The sequence below is a fragment of the Python bivittatus genome, unplaced genomic scaffold (assembly GCF_059951505.1).
Source record: "Python bivittatus isolate LINGU-HERP-01145 unplaced genomic scaffold, Pbiv_v1 ctg000400_np1212, whole genome shotgun sequence".
Classification (NCBI taxonomy): Eukaryota; Metazoa; Chordata; class Lepidosauria; order Squamata; family Pythonidae; genus Python; species Python bivittatus.
The window spans coordinates 9,719,429-9,735,566 of record NW_028277073.1 but is presented as its reverse complement, the minus strand read 5'-3'; the positions used below and the strand labels follow the sequence as shown (position 1 = coordinate 9,735,566).

The 16,138-nt window shown below is 40.8% G+C and overlaps 1 protein-coding gene across 3 annotated transcripts in view; it reads left to right on the top strand.

The window, feature by feature from the left end:
* The window catches only part of PRKG1 (protein kinase cGMP-dependent 1), a 772,110-nt gene that overhangs the window by 660,391 nt on the left and 95,581 nt on the right, over positions 1 to 16,138 (top strand). For all 3 annotated transcript variants that reach the window (XM_088144405.1, XM_088144404.1, XM_088144406.1), the window contains exon 8: positions 2,461 to 2,526. In XM_088144405.1, coding sequence (XP_088000531.1) covers positions 2,461 to 2,526 — 66 coding nt within the window. The remainder of the gene's footprint in view (positions 1 to 2,460; positions 2,527 to 16,138) is intronic.

Below are 16,138 nucleotides of genomic sequence, written 5' to 3'. Positions count from 1 at the left end.
AGTAGTAATCCAGTTTATTCATTGCTTGGTATATTTCAACTGCCAAATGTTAAAATAGGCTAATCATATCAAAGTATTTTCCAACAGTTGTATGAATCATTAACCAATTTTGTTTTTTTTTAATCTTAAGTAATCTTTTGATTACATCAGACAACTTCAGTCTAATAATGAAAAACATATTCCCTAAGGAACTAGGAAATTGCTGAGCGAGAGGGGAGCATAACCCCCCCAAAAAAGTATGCAGATTTGTTTGAACCTTCTTGTGGATTGGCAAGAGTTAGGTTAAAGTTGATGCTCGTATGAAGCATTTGCTGCTCTGCTGTTGTCAACACACTCATCTGTTAAAGAAGCACTGGTGTTCAGAGGTGCTCCCATGTGGCTGACAAGATACTTGGCTTTCATTTTCCAGTGATACGTAGGAGATACCTCTAGAGCAGCTGTGACCTTTTCCATGCCTAGAGACTTTAAATGGGAAGGTCTGTAAAATTCCAGAGTGAGTATAGCGCATAAGGTAGAGTCTGTAGACAGAAGGAAACAGTAATTTCTTTCCAGGAGGAAAATGGTAGATGTGACCTCTCCGCCATGGGTTATTTAGACAGTGACAGCAATTCTGAGAAAGAATTCTACCTCTCTGGAAGTAGTGATGAAGAATACAGTCTTGAAGCTGAAAAAATCTCAGAGTTAGTGATTGCCAGATTACATTTTCATCGTGTTTTTAAGCTGGGCTGTAGCACTGGAACTGACTCAAGTGCTGCATTATAATGAACATTTGGCTTACTCTAATAAAAAGACTTACTGCATGCTTACATATTGTATAATTTATCACATCTTAACCTACCGGCATTAATCTCGAGAGGCATAACTAAACAAGTTAAAACCATACATGGTATTCTGTAGTGAGGAGTGATTTGATCAGTCCTGGAGTTGCGTGTTGTTACAGATTTGCTGATGGTATAATATTATTAGCATATATTCTTTAAAAATTATTATAATTCCAGTATGAGTGATATTGCATTTTGATATATAATGCCAGGACTCAAATTGTATATTTCCACATAATGTTAAATTAGCTGTTCAAGTGAAAAAGGAGAGGATCCTCTGTTGATTAAACAGTATTTCTATCTAAAGCAATAGCTTTCCAGAAAAACGTTATAAATAATCCTTGACCAGGGTCATAGAAATGTTGTGATAATGTTACAGGAGCAATGTAGGCATTTTTTAAAAAAGGGATAAGTCTCTATATGTCCATATATATCAAGATTTAAAGAATTAGATTTTTCAAATACGATAGTTAATAGGGCTTGCAATGGAAAGTTGTATTATTGGATAAGATCCTGCCAGCCATGTCTTTTTCATTATGTTTTGCCTACCTATTTTATATTTCTTTCTTTTTCTTTTCCTCAATAGACATCTAGTGTTTTGTGGCAAAAATCAAAACCCACTTAGAAAATGCAAAGTGATAAGATTTTTCTCTATTACTTTCTCTCTCTTCTAGGATGTGTTCTAACACTTCATCTTGTTCTGACTAATTTTCTGGGCAGTGGGACCCACTTCCAGACAAAACACTAAGCCACAATCATTTATTGCTTTGATTATGTAACAATGCCTGTGGGCCCTATGTGGGGCCAAGTTATGTAAATTAAAATGTTACTACATTTTTCTTTGTCACATGTGTGTGTCCCATTTATTTGGGTATTCGAAGAATCTCCATAAAAAGTTAGGTAGAATAGGGACCTGGAAGGGTGCCAGCAGGAAGTGTCCGTGGTCTCTTGGAAGCTGCACAATTTGGTGGGAGATTGAAGTTTTTAAAACAACTTCTTTCAAAAACTTCTGTCCCTCCAGTCATACAGGACATATCCTGAAGATTTTTTTCTTCATATAATTGGGATTCATACCAAACTGAAACCTACATAGGAATTCATGGGGAAAACCAAAGTAGAGAACACATTGGTACCTATTCACCATTTTCTTCACAAACCCATCTTCTGAACAGAGCAGGTCCACATTAGTCTGCTACCATCTCACGTCACTTGACGCATAATCTAATTAATTGTTTGTTTTGCTTTTCTCTATTTATAGAAATGATAGATTATAATGATGTCACTCTACTAAAATAGCCATATTTCTTCTATGACCCATAGTAATGTATAAGTTGTCTGCTTCTGCTAAGTGAATTGCAAAGTGAGAACAGGAGGAAAGAAATGGTCTTATGAAAAGGCATTAAAATGATGGAGCAACATTTCTACTGGGGAAATGACTACCTATGTTAATATTGTTTTGTAAACATTTCTCAAGAGCAACAAGATTAGAATAGCATTATTTGCTGTTAATGGTTTAAAGAACAATAAATCAGTAAGCATAATTCTCATTTGCAAGATGCATTTGTGTGCTAATGTTTTATAGTACCACAGAGATAACTGCCTGACCATTTGTGTAAAATGTATGCTGTTGTCCTTTCAGGGAAGATGTCAGAACAGCTAATGTTATTTCTGCTGAAGCCGTGACGTGTCTTGTCATCGACAGAGAGTAAGTATGGCACTTTTCAGCATTGATACTAATTATCTCAAACTCAAATTCGCTCGCTTTAATTGTGCATTAGCAAGTGACATTGTTTAATCTTTGACCATTTGGGGAGAAATATTTTACTGACCTGGTCCTGGGATCAAATAGATCCCAACTGAGTCACAATTTATTAGATGTATTTGATAATGACTCCAATTTGAATAAAAACATAAAAATGCTTGAAAGATTATTGTGTAGTGGAGGAATATGGTAATTCATAGCTTTTCTCTGGATCTGAAATAACTCAAGGTTTCTTTCTATAGAGGTTTCAAAATTCTTAATTCCTGGGTCAGTCATTGCTTTCTATCTGTTCTAAGCATGCTTGGGATATGAATAAAAACACTGATTAGTTACCACTGAACAGTTAACAATTCTATTATTTTAGCTGCTGCACCACTCTGAAGGTATTATGGTATTGCTAGTGAGAGTGTCATTTAGCCTACAACAGATCGGATGCGCAGTGTTTCATTTTCTCGTCCCCTCTATTTCACTTTAAGTAGGCTGTAAATAACCCCTTTTAATGAAAAATTCAAATGAAAGCTTACATAGAAATGAATGGAAGAATTACGTTTGGCTCTCTTAATGGGGAAAGATTCATGGAGTGCAACAACATTGCCAACTTTTTCTGTAAAACTATTTCTTCTGTAAAAAGTTAGAATGCATGGTTATGCCTCAACTATCTAGAAGAAAAGATAGATAGAGATAGAGGTTTGACAGTATCCTTCACAATATTTTATATTTATTGAAATGCTTCCTAGAATTTATATGGAAATATCCACTATTTAATTTATGATCCATTGAAATTACACTAGAGTTTATGCCTTATAAACAAATGAAAGCTGTTAGAATTGTCAACATCTTAGGTGACACTTATACAAGAAGATTTCTGTATTATAAAACAGCTATTAAAATGTATAAATCTATAGAAGGGAATTAATGAACCTCAGACATTTTATTGAGGAAAACATATCCAAATAATTACGCATATTTGATTGAATAATCTGTACAAATATTTTGCCACTGGAATTTACAGTGACAATTGAAGTAAAAAGGAAGAATTAATTCAGGATTAGCACTTATTTATGGGCTAATTAATCTCTAATTTTATATGATCAACTGAATATATTTTTCTTTTGCTGCTGACAATGTCCTTGTAGTAGCAAGTGGGTGTAAATATAACATCTAAGACTGAAGTTAATCCACTGCATGCCTGAGATTTCAACAGTCTTGTGGAATTGAATGCGACTGCATTAATGCTATTTATAGTGAATGTGTTTTCAGTTGCATTGTGACCCTAGAGATTTTGACTTTGTTGTCAGCATATCTGTTTCCAACTCTCAGTTAATTATATACATGAAGCTAAGCAGAGCAACTTGTAAATTAGTGGAAACCTGTTAGGTTTTGTTAAAAAGTTCACACTTAAAGCCTTAGTTAATGGCTTCTGTCAATACCTTTGCAGGTTCATCTCAGACAGTACTCAAGCTGCACGTTATGGATGCAGCCTTGAAGCTATTGATATCTTCGCATAAGTCCCATAAAATCTGAGTGTGTGTCACGCACATGTGCACGTGTGCCTTTGAGTCAGTTTTTGATTCCTGACGACTGCCTCGACAAGTCCCTGCAGTTTTCTTGGCAAGGTTTTCCAGAAGTGGTTTGCCCTGGCCTCCTTCTTCCTAGGGCTGAAAGAGAGAGACTGGCCCAAGGTCACCCAGCTGGCCTTGTGCCTAAGGCGGGAGTAGAACTCACAGTCTCCCGGTGTCTAGCCTGAAGCCTTAACCACTACACCAAACTGGCTGTACCCTCAAGCTTAATGGTGTCCAAGCTTCATTATAGAGCTTCTCAAATTAATTTATGGTGTTTTGTACCACAAGGATTTAAAAGAAAACTAGACAAATTCATGGTCTGTCAATGACTATTCATCATAATGGCTGTATGCAATCAACAGGTTTAGAGGCTGGATAGCACTGAATACTATTTTCGAGGTAGCACCAAGCGGCAAATCCCTGCTTCTAAGCTTTTGGGGGTCATTGGTAAGCAGCTGGATTTTAAAGACACCTTCTTGTTTTCATTTATGTAAACTAGTTCTTTTTCAGGCCAAACCTCCCATGAGTTTTCACCATGTAGCCAGATTATAGACCAAGTGGGATAATATTGTGCAAAATGTATTGGCATTGTGGGAGAAGAGCTGTGTTAATCTATGGTGGTAAAAAAATCAGGAGTCTGGTAGCACCTTCTCTGACTAACAAATTTTATTAAAAGGCATAAGCTTTGTGAGTGCAACTTATTACCAACAGATACAACTATTATGTCAGAAAGAGTCTAGTAGCATCTTTTCTGATTAACAAAGTTTAATACATTTCATAAAATATAGTTAGAAAAGGAGCTATTAGGCTCTTCCTGACAAAATGGCTTGTATCCCTTGGTAATTGTTCCTCCCCAACTCCCATCTCTCTAGGCAACTTCCATATCTACTTCAGGGGGCTGGGAAATTCTTCAAAGCAAACTTTGAAGGGTACATGGATAGTGTGGACAGAGGGAAGAAAATAAGAGGAATCCTGTGTGGAAATCCTGTGCAGAAGTTTATGTGGAAATCTATCTGCCCAAGATTGTGGTAGTCTAATCTCTGCCACTTTATTATGTTTAACATCCACATTAAACTGAGGATTGCTACAGTATTGCAGCCCCAGCACAAGCAGATCTACATGGAAGTACATCGCACTGACTCCATGGCTCTTCCACGTGTTCCATTATTTTTGATATACTAGTTGTGGATAGATATGAAATCTGTAATTTGATTAATTTTATTAGCCACTGATTACTTAGTGTTGTATTGTTCTCAGGTCTTGATCATTTTCCTTTCTGTTATGCTTTAATATTAGGTCTAGAAGTTATCTGCTTGAAAAACAGCATTTTCTATACTGTTGGATGTGAGAACTTGGTCACTGAAGTATAAACAGAAAAGCAAATAAGTAGGGCATTTAGATGCTGTCCGTGTGGTCATGGATGGCAAATGCCAAATAGACTTTTAATGCAATGTATAAATTGCTCACACTTAAAACAAATGTAGCTTGCATGAAATGAAGTGAACAACCTGAAAAGATAGTCTGAATTTAAAAGCATTTAAGTATTATGGTGACTTGGAGAGCCCATTTCATTGTACATGCTGTTTATATGTGGATATTTTCATCTTATTTATGCATTGCCCCCAACAGCCAACTGCCATTGGATTGCCTCCTACTTAGCCATATATTTTTCTGAGTCAGACCGATATACTTACAGTACTTCAGGGTAGAGTCTTTGCCTTGTGGTATAGTTAGGACTAGCAACAAAGCAAGACCAGAAATACGTAGAACTAGCAAGAGAAATAACTAACATGTTGTATATGATTCTGTGGTAATGTTCCTAATTACAAGAATTAATTTCTTAACTCTTAGATCAAATATCTTAGTCCTCTTCAAAATTTATTCTTAGAAAATTAAACTCAAAGTTAGGGTTGGAGCCATGTTGAGACAGAGAGGTTCTGGTTGTGAAATATAATTTCATATTTAAACCTTAAAAATTAAAGGTTACAGAAGGAAGGCTCGCATATACACTGAATGGAATTGGAACTACTCCATTTTAACAGTAGATGTATGTGATAGGCAAGTCTAGCCTAATGGTCAGTTGGTATGAAATGACACTAATGGTTCTACTGATTATTCTCAACATTGTTTCTATTGTTTTGGTTTAATTTTAAAATGAGAATCCTCATTAACGCTGCAGTAATGCTGGATATGCAAAGTGTAATAGTTTTCAGGCTTTAAAAAAAGTTTGTCATTGAGATATTTCCAATAGTCCAGTTAAATGTTTTCATTTGCAGATGAAATGGATGGAGCAGGTAAGTTCAAATGAATAAGTATGACAAGTAATATAAGAGCCTCACTAGATCAGATGAAAAATAATTCATCTATTATAACATTGTTGATTCGGCAGTGGTCATCTCAAAGATTGTGGGGAGCCAACAAGTGGGGTGTAAAGTCACTAACTGTTCCCCTTCCATCAGCTGACAGAGCTAAGCTATCTCTCAGTATGAAAACAATGCACTCTGGACACTGTGACTAATATTTGCTTGAAAAACAATTTAAAGGAGAATGTATCCCTAATGAAAATTAATTTCAGGAAAGACTCTGTATTAGCAATTTCTCTGACTTTTACCATAATATCCAATGTTATTTGAGTGACACAGTTGAGATCCAGAGATGGTATACTAGATTTATTTGCAAGTGTCATTTCTTCTGGAATATTTATTATATCCGAGGAATTATCCATTTTATTAACCCAACCTCCACAATTTATTTCTCTTAATTACCATATAATAATGATGACAGAGGGCATTCTGTTTCCTACACACAGTTTATGTCAAAAACTTTGGAGTAGATACTATAGTTTATTATGTCCTATCAAATTAACAGGCTCATCTCTCATATTGCTAACCAGTTCTGTATCACTACAAGACATCTTGACCTCACCTGATGATGAGAATAATTCTTTATTAGTTTACTTATTCTCTCTATTCTCAATAGCATCAATTCCTATCAGTTCTATTCTACTCATCCTAAACAATTAATTGTTGAAATATCAAGCACATTCTATTTATGCAATATGGGTTTCAGTCATGATTTAGAATATCTACATATTTGTATGATGGGTGTGTCTCAGTTTCATCTCTTTCAATAATTATTTTCTCTTGAAACTGAGTTTTATACAAAAAGGGTATATACAAGTTTTACTGAGTTTTATACTGAGTTTTATACAAAAAACTAACTATCGACCTTCAAGTAAGTCACCCCCAGTATACTTTCATATTTACTGATTTTAGCTTGTGAAATTCCCAGGTTTCTCTACTTTTTAAGAAATTCTTGCCACGACAGCCAAGCAGAGTATTTTATTGCTTCCTAGCACTTAAATGCTGTTGACCAGAGATGGCCATATTTGTAATCTTGTTGTTTTCCAGCCAGTTGTCCAAGTACCAGGATTGGCTATGATTAAGTAAGCATTTAACAACAGGTAGAGTGACCTGTGCAACAACTGGCATTGGATTACAAACAACTAAATCACAAAACAGCTAAATCTTCATAAAAGGCTCACAATCCTAAATCTTTAAATGCCACACCAAAACAGAATCAAATGTTGAGCAAATTATATAATCCAGGGCACCATGAATGCATTGTGAGGGAAATGTATTAATTCTCTGAGTGTTGCTGTCCACACAGTGAGGATCTGCATTATCATTTCTTTCAACACGTCCAAGAGGAGATTCTTTTGACTAATTGACATGTGTTTGCATCTGTGAAAAATTAAAGGTCAAAAGCTGTTAAGAACATTTCTCTGCAAATAAATTTAAACTACATTGTTTACCCATAATGTCCATTACTAGCTATAAGATAGGGATTATTGTAACCAAGTTTATAGTAATAGATTATTAAGAATATATCATTTAATTTAAAATCTACCATATGGCTTTTTTTACACTTCAGTAGCAAGCATTTGCTACGATACAGTATATTCACTTGTTGTGAATTTCATTATGCTGTTATGGTCTTTTTCCCTCTTGAAACTTACTATGTTATCATTCCATGAATGTATTTGACTCTGCTTGATAATACCTAAAAATAATGGAATTATTTTGCTTCTGCTTCTCCAGGCAGTGGAAATTTGGAGCTACATTATGATTCTGGTTTTTAGTTTGAGTAGAGGCCATCAGGGATATTTAGTAAATGTTTAGTAAATGTATGAAATTGTGTTTGCTACAGATCTAAAGTTGAGAAGACAGGGTACGGAAGAATCAGCCAACACAGACAGTTGGATTCTTAAGGCAGAATTCAAGTCCAAAACGCTTAGAGCATTTTCTATAAAGCATTTAACAAATTCAGGTCAACACTACTTATTATTCTCTTTGGTAAATATTTGATGGCTGAAATCATCAATCTGTATGCACTACTGAAGTTTGATCACTGAATTAAGGTTACCAGCCATTGAAATCAACCATGTTGGTATAAGTTGCTGTTTGTTTAGCCTTGTGCTCTCTTATAAATAAAATACAACTTTTCTACTTGGAACCCAGCTTTACCTTCAACTTTTGGGACTAATTGAAGATGAAAGAAACATTAGCAGTAGGGCTCCTGAGAAGCACCATGTTGCAGATAAATATATAGAGATAGAGATAGAGATAGAGATAGAGATAGAGATAGAGATAGAGATAGAGATAGAGATAGAGATAGAGATAGAGATAGAGATAGAGATAGAGATAGAGATAGAGATAGAGATAGAGATAGAGATAGATAGAAAGCCAAACAACCTTTTCTCAAACAGTCCAATTAAGACTGAGCATGCTTAGAGGCAACTTAATACTGAATGCATATTCTGGAAAGGGAAGTAAGGGATATTATTTATTTATTTATTTTTGTTGCTTCTATGCTGCCTGTTCCAAAGGCTCTAAGTGGCTAACAATGTAAACATATAAAATAAGAAAACCCCAAAGAAAACCCCAAATAATAGAGGCATTAAAAAAGAAGAAAAATGTCATCAAATACAAATACCATGAGTCTGTAGCTCCAGCTTCCAGAGAGAATCTTCTTCCTCTGCAAGACCAAATAGGAGGTCTTCACAGTTTTCCTGAAGTCTAGGAGGAATGAGACTAATCAAATCTCTACTGGGAGAGAGGTCCATTGAGTGAAAGCAGCCACCAAGAACATTCCTGGGGTCCCATCAGATTAGAATCCTTGAGTTTAACTCTATTTGATCTTGTTGGATGGAAGGAGTACCAGGCTGTGTCTCCTTACACCGTATTGTATTCTGGGGAGTTGGGTGTATAAGATATTTGTGTGCAAAATGATCTCAGGAACTGGGTTTACAGTATCTCCAACATTTAGCATTATATCCACAAGATAGTATCCACCTCCAGCATTGCTACAATGTGCCTTGCATTGCACTGACAGCCTAGTACCCCTTCTCTGAAAAACAGGCAGACCTTTGTATAGAATTTCCATGCAGGTTACTCCATCTCAAAATCTGTCTGTAGCCCGAATGAGAAACTTGCTGTTATCTAGAGAAAGCCTCTGCGGGGGGGGGGGGGGGGGGGCATTATATGAGGAGACAACTCATTATAAAGAAAGCATGCATCTGGTTTCAAATCAAATTTCATTAACATGATCAAAAATCAGCAATACCAAAAAGAATAAAACAAGAACAATAAATTTAAGAAAGTAGGACCTGCCTGGAAAATGTGTCACTTTTATATTAATTGTTGCTGTGTTTTCACTGCAACCAAGCAAAATTTGGTGATAGCATGGTTGGAGTCTGAGAAGAGAAAATTGGTGTTGAGAAGTGTTGGGCTTCAGGGTTTAGTAACCCTGGTCTAGCCAACAGATTTCCTGATGCTTTACCAGCAACTGTGGCTAGCATCTTGAGAGGCAAGATTGTCTGCTATGCAAACGCTGGTTTAGCCAAGCTGGCTTCTGGTTGGTGCGGGTTTCTGAAGGCTGGTCTCTACTGGTTCTTTGTTTGTGCCTGATCCTGATCAGTCATTTGGTGGTGTTGGTTCCTGATGGCTTCTGTCAGCATGAAGAAAGGACCAATCAGAAGTCATGACACCTGGCTATAAAGACAGGGCCCCAGTCAGTCCCTGCTCACTTGCTTGCGGCCTGCATAGTAGATTACCCTGCCTCTGCCCAACACCAATTTTCTCCTCTCACACTCCAACCATGCTATCACCAACACAGTACCAAACGTTGCATGGTTGCAGTGAAAACACAGCAACAATTAGTATAAAAATATAATCCGTCCCAGGAAGGGCATAAGAAAATAACACCAATTTTATACTGGTGTAGGCTTTCATGACTGAGATGTGCTGGGCACTGTTGGGCTTCAGGGTTTAGTGAATGTGGTCTAGACAGCAGATTTCCTGACTTTTCACTGGCAGTTGTGACTGACATATTCAGAGGCAATATATCATTCTTGCAGAGATCCTTATAGCAGTTGCAATGAAATACAGTAACACATGTTGGGCAGGAAAAATGCCCTGTGTCTAGTGACCATGCTTTGTTGGAAGAGTCCAGCTAGCTATTATTATAAGAACACTTCTCTGTGTTTCCATTCTCGGATTTCTTCAAAGGATTTTGAAGCTGACCATGTGGTTGGCTTCATTCCTGCTGACCTTGGAAGGCAAGGAATGGTCAGGGCACCATTGCTATGATACTTTATAGAGTACAAAAATCCCTTCCCCCTGGTCCAGACAGAAATCGATATATATGTGTGGAGTATACACACACACACACACACACACACACACAGAAGACACCCTAGTCTCCTCCTCCTAGTGTTTCAAAGGCATGCTGATATATTTGGCCATTCCAAAACCGGAGCTATTGTAACAAGGGAAAGCTGCTGTCTGGCCATAGAGGCATCATTCTCCTGGCGTATGAGTTTCCATTAAAAGCAGTGATTGCAGCACGACCCTGAAGTTTATCAACTAGTTACTTTTTCCAACAGCTGTAACCAGTGTTGTAGGCAAGAATTTAGTACAGTTTAATTTATACAAGCAGGGACAGTCAAGAGCAAGAATATGGAATTGAGTAGAAGCTGGCTAGAAGGATTAAGACTGGGTTTGCTGATAGAGACTGCTTATATAACTGGGGAAAATTAAGCTTTTTACAGGGATTGTGAAACAGATGAAAAACTGACTAGAACAATTAAGATCATATTGGCTGATAAGGTTGCCTGTGACATCTACTAAAAGGCTCAGAGCTGAGCAGAATGAAACAAGGACTCCCACTAATGAAAGAACAGACTGCTCTCAAGTTCCATGCAGCTCCTGAGTCTTATCTTTTAAAATGGAGCATTTGCAGTGAAGAAAAGCCAAAATTCAATCAGCTCACTTTCTGTAATGGAAGGTGAGAATGACTTTGGAAGGAAGGGGGAGAGATGCTGCCTAGGGGATGATCAGATAAAAGGGGGAGGAGCCTGCAACTGAGTAATGGGCAGAGAAAGAAACTTAGAAAGGACCTGCCCTAACACACTTTCTGGGCTTTGCAAACTTGTACAGAAAATTCATCCCTAATGTTGTTGACCTTATAAAGATGCTGTCCCAGCTCCTACGAAAGGATCGACAATTCTCCTGGTCAACCCAAGAGCAAGTGGCGTTTCAAGAGTTAAAGCAGCTCTTTGCTTCTCAGCCCCTCCTTCACCTCCCTGACCCCTCCTGTCCCTTTGTTGTGCAGTATGTATGTATGTGTGTGCATGTGTGCATGTGTGTGTGTGTGTGTGTGTGTGTGTGTGTATAGCAGGCGGTGATCAGCGAGAGCCGGAATGCTTTTGGGGGTGCTTTGGAACCCTGGGACCGGTGGAGCTTGGCATGCTTGCAGCAGGTGGTGTGGTGGGGTGAGTGGTGCAGTGGGGTGAGCAGCAAGCAGCGAGCAGGAAGGTAATTTCCAATGCCGGTGGCAGGCAGCTTAGTTCAGCACTGTGCAGCAAGTGGCAACAGGCAAGGGACTGAGAAGGGGCTGCAGGGAGAGAACTTGGAGCCAGCCTGCAGTCATTGGGGGTGCCCGATCCCACATGACCAGAGGGCCTGAAGATTGGCCAGATTGGTGCCAGAGGACTGGTGGCTGCCTGACCACTGATTGGAGGGGGTTTGGCGGCCCAGGCCTGAGATCAGGATATCGGCTGATCAACTGGCATCTGTATAGCGATTGTGCCCTGGAGGACTTGAGAATTGGTCAGAGCGTTGGGGTCCCTCCAATGGATGATAGTTGGGCTTCCCTCCTTAGGGTGGGAGATGGGGAGAGAAGCCCAAGGGTGTGTCTGTGAGTGTGTGTGAGTCTGTGAGTCTCTGAATATGGCGGGAATACTCACCCCCTGAGTGAGAGTCAGGGAAAGTGAAGGGGAGTGAATCGGGTGCCCCCTTCTGACTAGTGAGAGAAGCCAATAGAGGGGGCACAGTGGATGAAGAGGGAGGGATAGGGCCCCTACAGAGCTGACAGCAAGAGCTGAAGTGCCTGGGAGCCCTCACACGTGCCTGTTGTATAATTGGATGGAGGGTCCCCTAACTAGGGAAGCCAGGGGTTTGGGATTTGGGGGAACTAGGGTTTAGGGCAGGTTATACCATTCAGGTGGTGATGGGAAGAGGATGTTATGATGGGAGTCAGAGGGTAGGCAACTCTCAGGGAAGGCGCCCCCAGTGTTTGTTACCAGTGGCGTGTTCCAGCCCTCTGGACTCAGACCCAGGCCCTGGACAGCAGATCTATGGAGGCCCTGGCTTTTCACTGCTGCTTCTTAACACCAGGTCAGTTAACAACAAGGCCCCCTGTCTTATATGTGATTTGATCACTGAGGAGCAGGCCGACCTGGTGTGTATTACCAAGACCTGGCTGGGCCCTGAAGTGGGGGTGCCCCTTTCAGAAATGAGCCCAGCCGGGTTCACAGTCTGGCACCAGCCGAGATCCCAGGGCAGGGGAGAAGGGGTAGCAATAGAGGTCCGGGAATCTCTTTTGGCCTTCAGGAGCACTGCTCCACAAGTGGCCAGTTGTGAGACCCTGTTCCTGAAGTTGGGTTTGCGAGAACAGTTGGGATTTTTGTTGCTGTACCAGCCTCCCTGGTGTGTAGCAACTTCCCTCCCTGAGCTGCTGGAGGCCATCACAGGGCTGGTAGTGGAGTTCCCCAGACATATGGTCTTGGGGGACTTCAACTTGCCATCCCTAGGGCGAGCCTCAGAGGCAGCTTGGGAGTTCATGGCCATGGGCCTGTCTCAGATAATTTGTAACCCAACTCGGGACAGTGGCCTCATACCAGACTTGTGTTTCTTGTCAGAGCAGTGGCAATGTGATCTGAAGGAAGAATTACATCTATCCCCCTTGTCATGGTCAGATCATGCCCTGGTGGCTCTGAGGTTCTCCTGTGCTACCCCCCTCCACAGGGAGGTGGGACCTATTCAGCTGGTCCACCCACAGTGACTGATGGACCCAATTGGCTTCCAAAGGGAGGTGGGGGTTATACCTGAGAGTCTGCTGCATGGTCCAGTGGAGGCCTTGGCCTGGAATAGGAAAGTGGCAGAGGCCATGGACAAAATTGCGCCCATGCAACCTCTTCTAGCCCATCGAGCCTGACACGCCCTGTCGTTCACAGAGGAGTTGAGGGTCTTGAAAAGGATTAAGAGATATCTAGAGTGCCACTGGAGGCAAACAAGGACTGAACATGACCGAACACAAGCTAGAGCTGTGATTAAGGCCTATCTTGTGGCGATAAGACTGTTGAAACATCTACATTTCTCTGCTCTTATTGCATCCACAGAATGCTACCCAGCAGCCCTGTTTAAAATCAATACCTTTTTGGAAAGGGGGGCCCAGTGGCCCATTTACAGGGGTGTGCAGAGGAGTTTTCAAGGCATCTGGAACATAAAATTGCTCAAATCCAGCCCCAGTTAGATACCAAGCATGCAGCATGGTCTATAGAGATGCCTAGAGTACAGACTTACCCTGTTAACTGGGAGCAGTTTGATCCTGTTAAACCCGAGGAAGTGGACAGGGTCCTCCAATGGTCAATGCCACCACATGCCAACTAGATCCATGTCCCTTCTAGCTGGTTAAGGCTACTTGGGAAGTGACACATGGGTGGGTCCAGGCGATGGTGAATTCATCTTTGAGGGAGGGAGTGCTTCCAGCAGCCTTTAAAGAGGTGCTGATGCTTCCCCTCCTCAAGAAGCCATCACTGGAACCCCACCATCATGGACAATTTTCACCCAGTGTCCCACCTCTTTTTAGGGAAGATAGTTGAGAAGGTGATAATGTTGCAGCTCCAGAGGATCCTGGAGGAAACGGATTATCTGGACCCCTTCCAGTCAGGATTTGGGATGGAAATGGCATTGGTCGCACTCATGGATGATCTCTGGTGGGAGTGTGATGGAGGTAGTGCACCCATCCTTGCTCTTCTTGACCTCTCAGTAGCTTTTGATACCATTGACCTTGTTATCCTTTTGGGTCGACTTAGGGAGTTGGGAGTGGGCAACACAATTCTGTGCTGGTTCTCTTCCTTCCTCCAAGGTCAATCCCAATTGGTTTTAATTGAGAGTGAGAGGTCTAGCCCATGGCCCCTCCATTGTGGGTTGCTGCAGAGTTCGGTACTTTCTCCACTCCTTTTTAACATGAAACCACTGGTTAAGATCATCCACCACCATGGGATGAGGTATCATCAATATGCAGATGATACCCAATTACACATCTCCATCCCAGGTGACTTGAGTGATGCCGTGACCATCCTTTCACAGTGCCTGGAGGCTGTGGGGGTCTGGATGGGAAACAATAGTCTTCAGCTGAACCCTGGTAAGAAGAGTGGCTGTGGACTGGAGGCCCCTCCGTATCCGAGAGCTTATCATCTTTGGTTTTGGACAGGGTTGCACTGCCCCAAACAGACCGGGTGCATAATCTGGGGGTCCTCCTGGACTTGTGACTACTGCTTGAAGAGCAGGTGGCAGTCATGCCCAGGAGGGCCTTTGCCCACCTTCAGGTGGTACACCAGTTATGCCCCTTCTTGGATCAGGAGGCTCTCCAGTCAGTCACTCACGCCCTGGTCATCTCTCAGTTAGACTATTGCAATACACTCTGCATGGGACTACCCTTGAAGAGTATCTGGAAGCTATAGCTGGTTCAAAATGCAGCCACACAGATGATATTAGGTGCCCCAAGGATGGCACATGTAACACCTTTGCCATCAGAGCTGCATTGGGTGCCAGTTTGCTTCCGGGTCCAATTCAAAGTGTTGGTTATTACCTGTAAGCCCTACATGGGATGAGTCCAGGTTACCTGAGGGACCATCTCTTCCCCATTACATCAACCTGTCCCACCCGATCAGGCAGAGAGGGCGAGTTGCAGATCCCGTCAGCAAGGGAATGTCAGCTGGCGGGGCCCAGAAAGAGAGCCTTCTCTGCCGTTGCCCCCACCTTTTGGAATATTCTCCCCCCAGCGGTGTGACAGGCCCCTACCCTCCCAGCTTTCCGAAAAGATTTAAAGACCTGACTCTGTCAGTGTGCATGGGGTGATATGGGTTCTACCTTTCCCTTGGGGTGGTTAGCCCCCTGATGATGCTTCCTGGAATTACTCACCAATTCTCCATCCTCTTGGAACCTATTTATTTTTAGGATTGTTTTTATGTTGTATTTTAGTGAATTTTTATCTTGTTATAAACTGCCCAGAGTCATTTCACAAGATGGGTGGTGACAAATTTGATAGATAGATAGATAGATAGATAGATAGATAGATAGATAGATAGATAGATAGATAGATAGATAGATAGATGGATGGATGGATGGATGGATGGATGGATGGATGGATGGATGGATGGATGGATGGATGGATGGATGGATGGATGGATGGATGGATAGACAGACAGACAGACAGACAGACAGACAGACACATACAGAAGCAGAGTGAAGCAGATGGATACAATAATATACTAACAGTTAACAAAATAAATAACATAATAGTATAGCATTCACGCCTCTGTTACTATATTGGTACATTTATTACCTTGGTAATATAAATCTGAA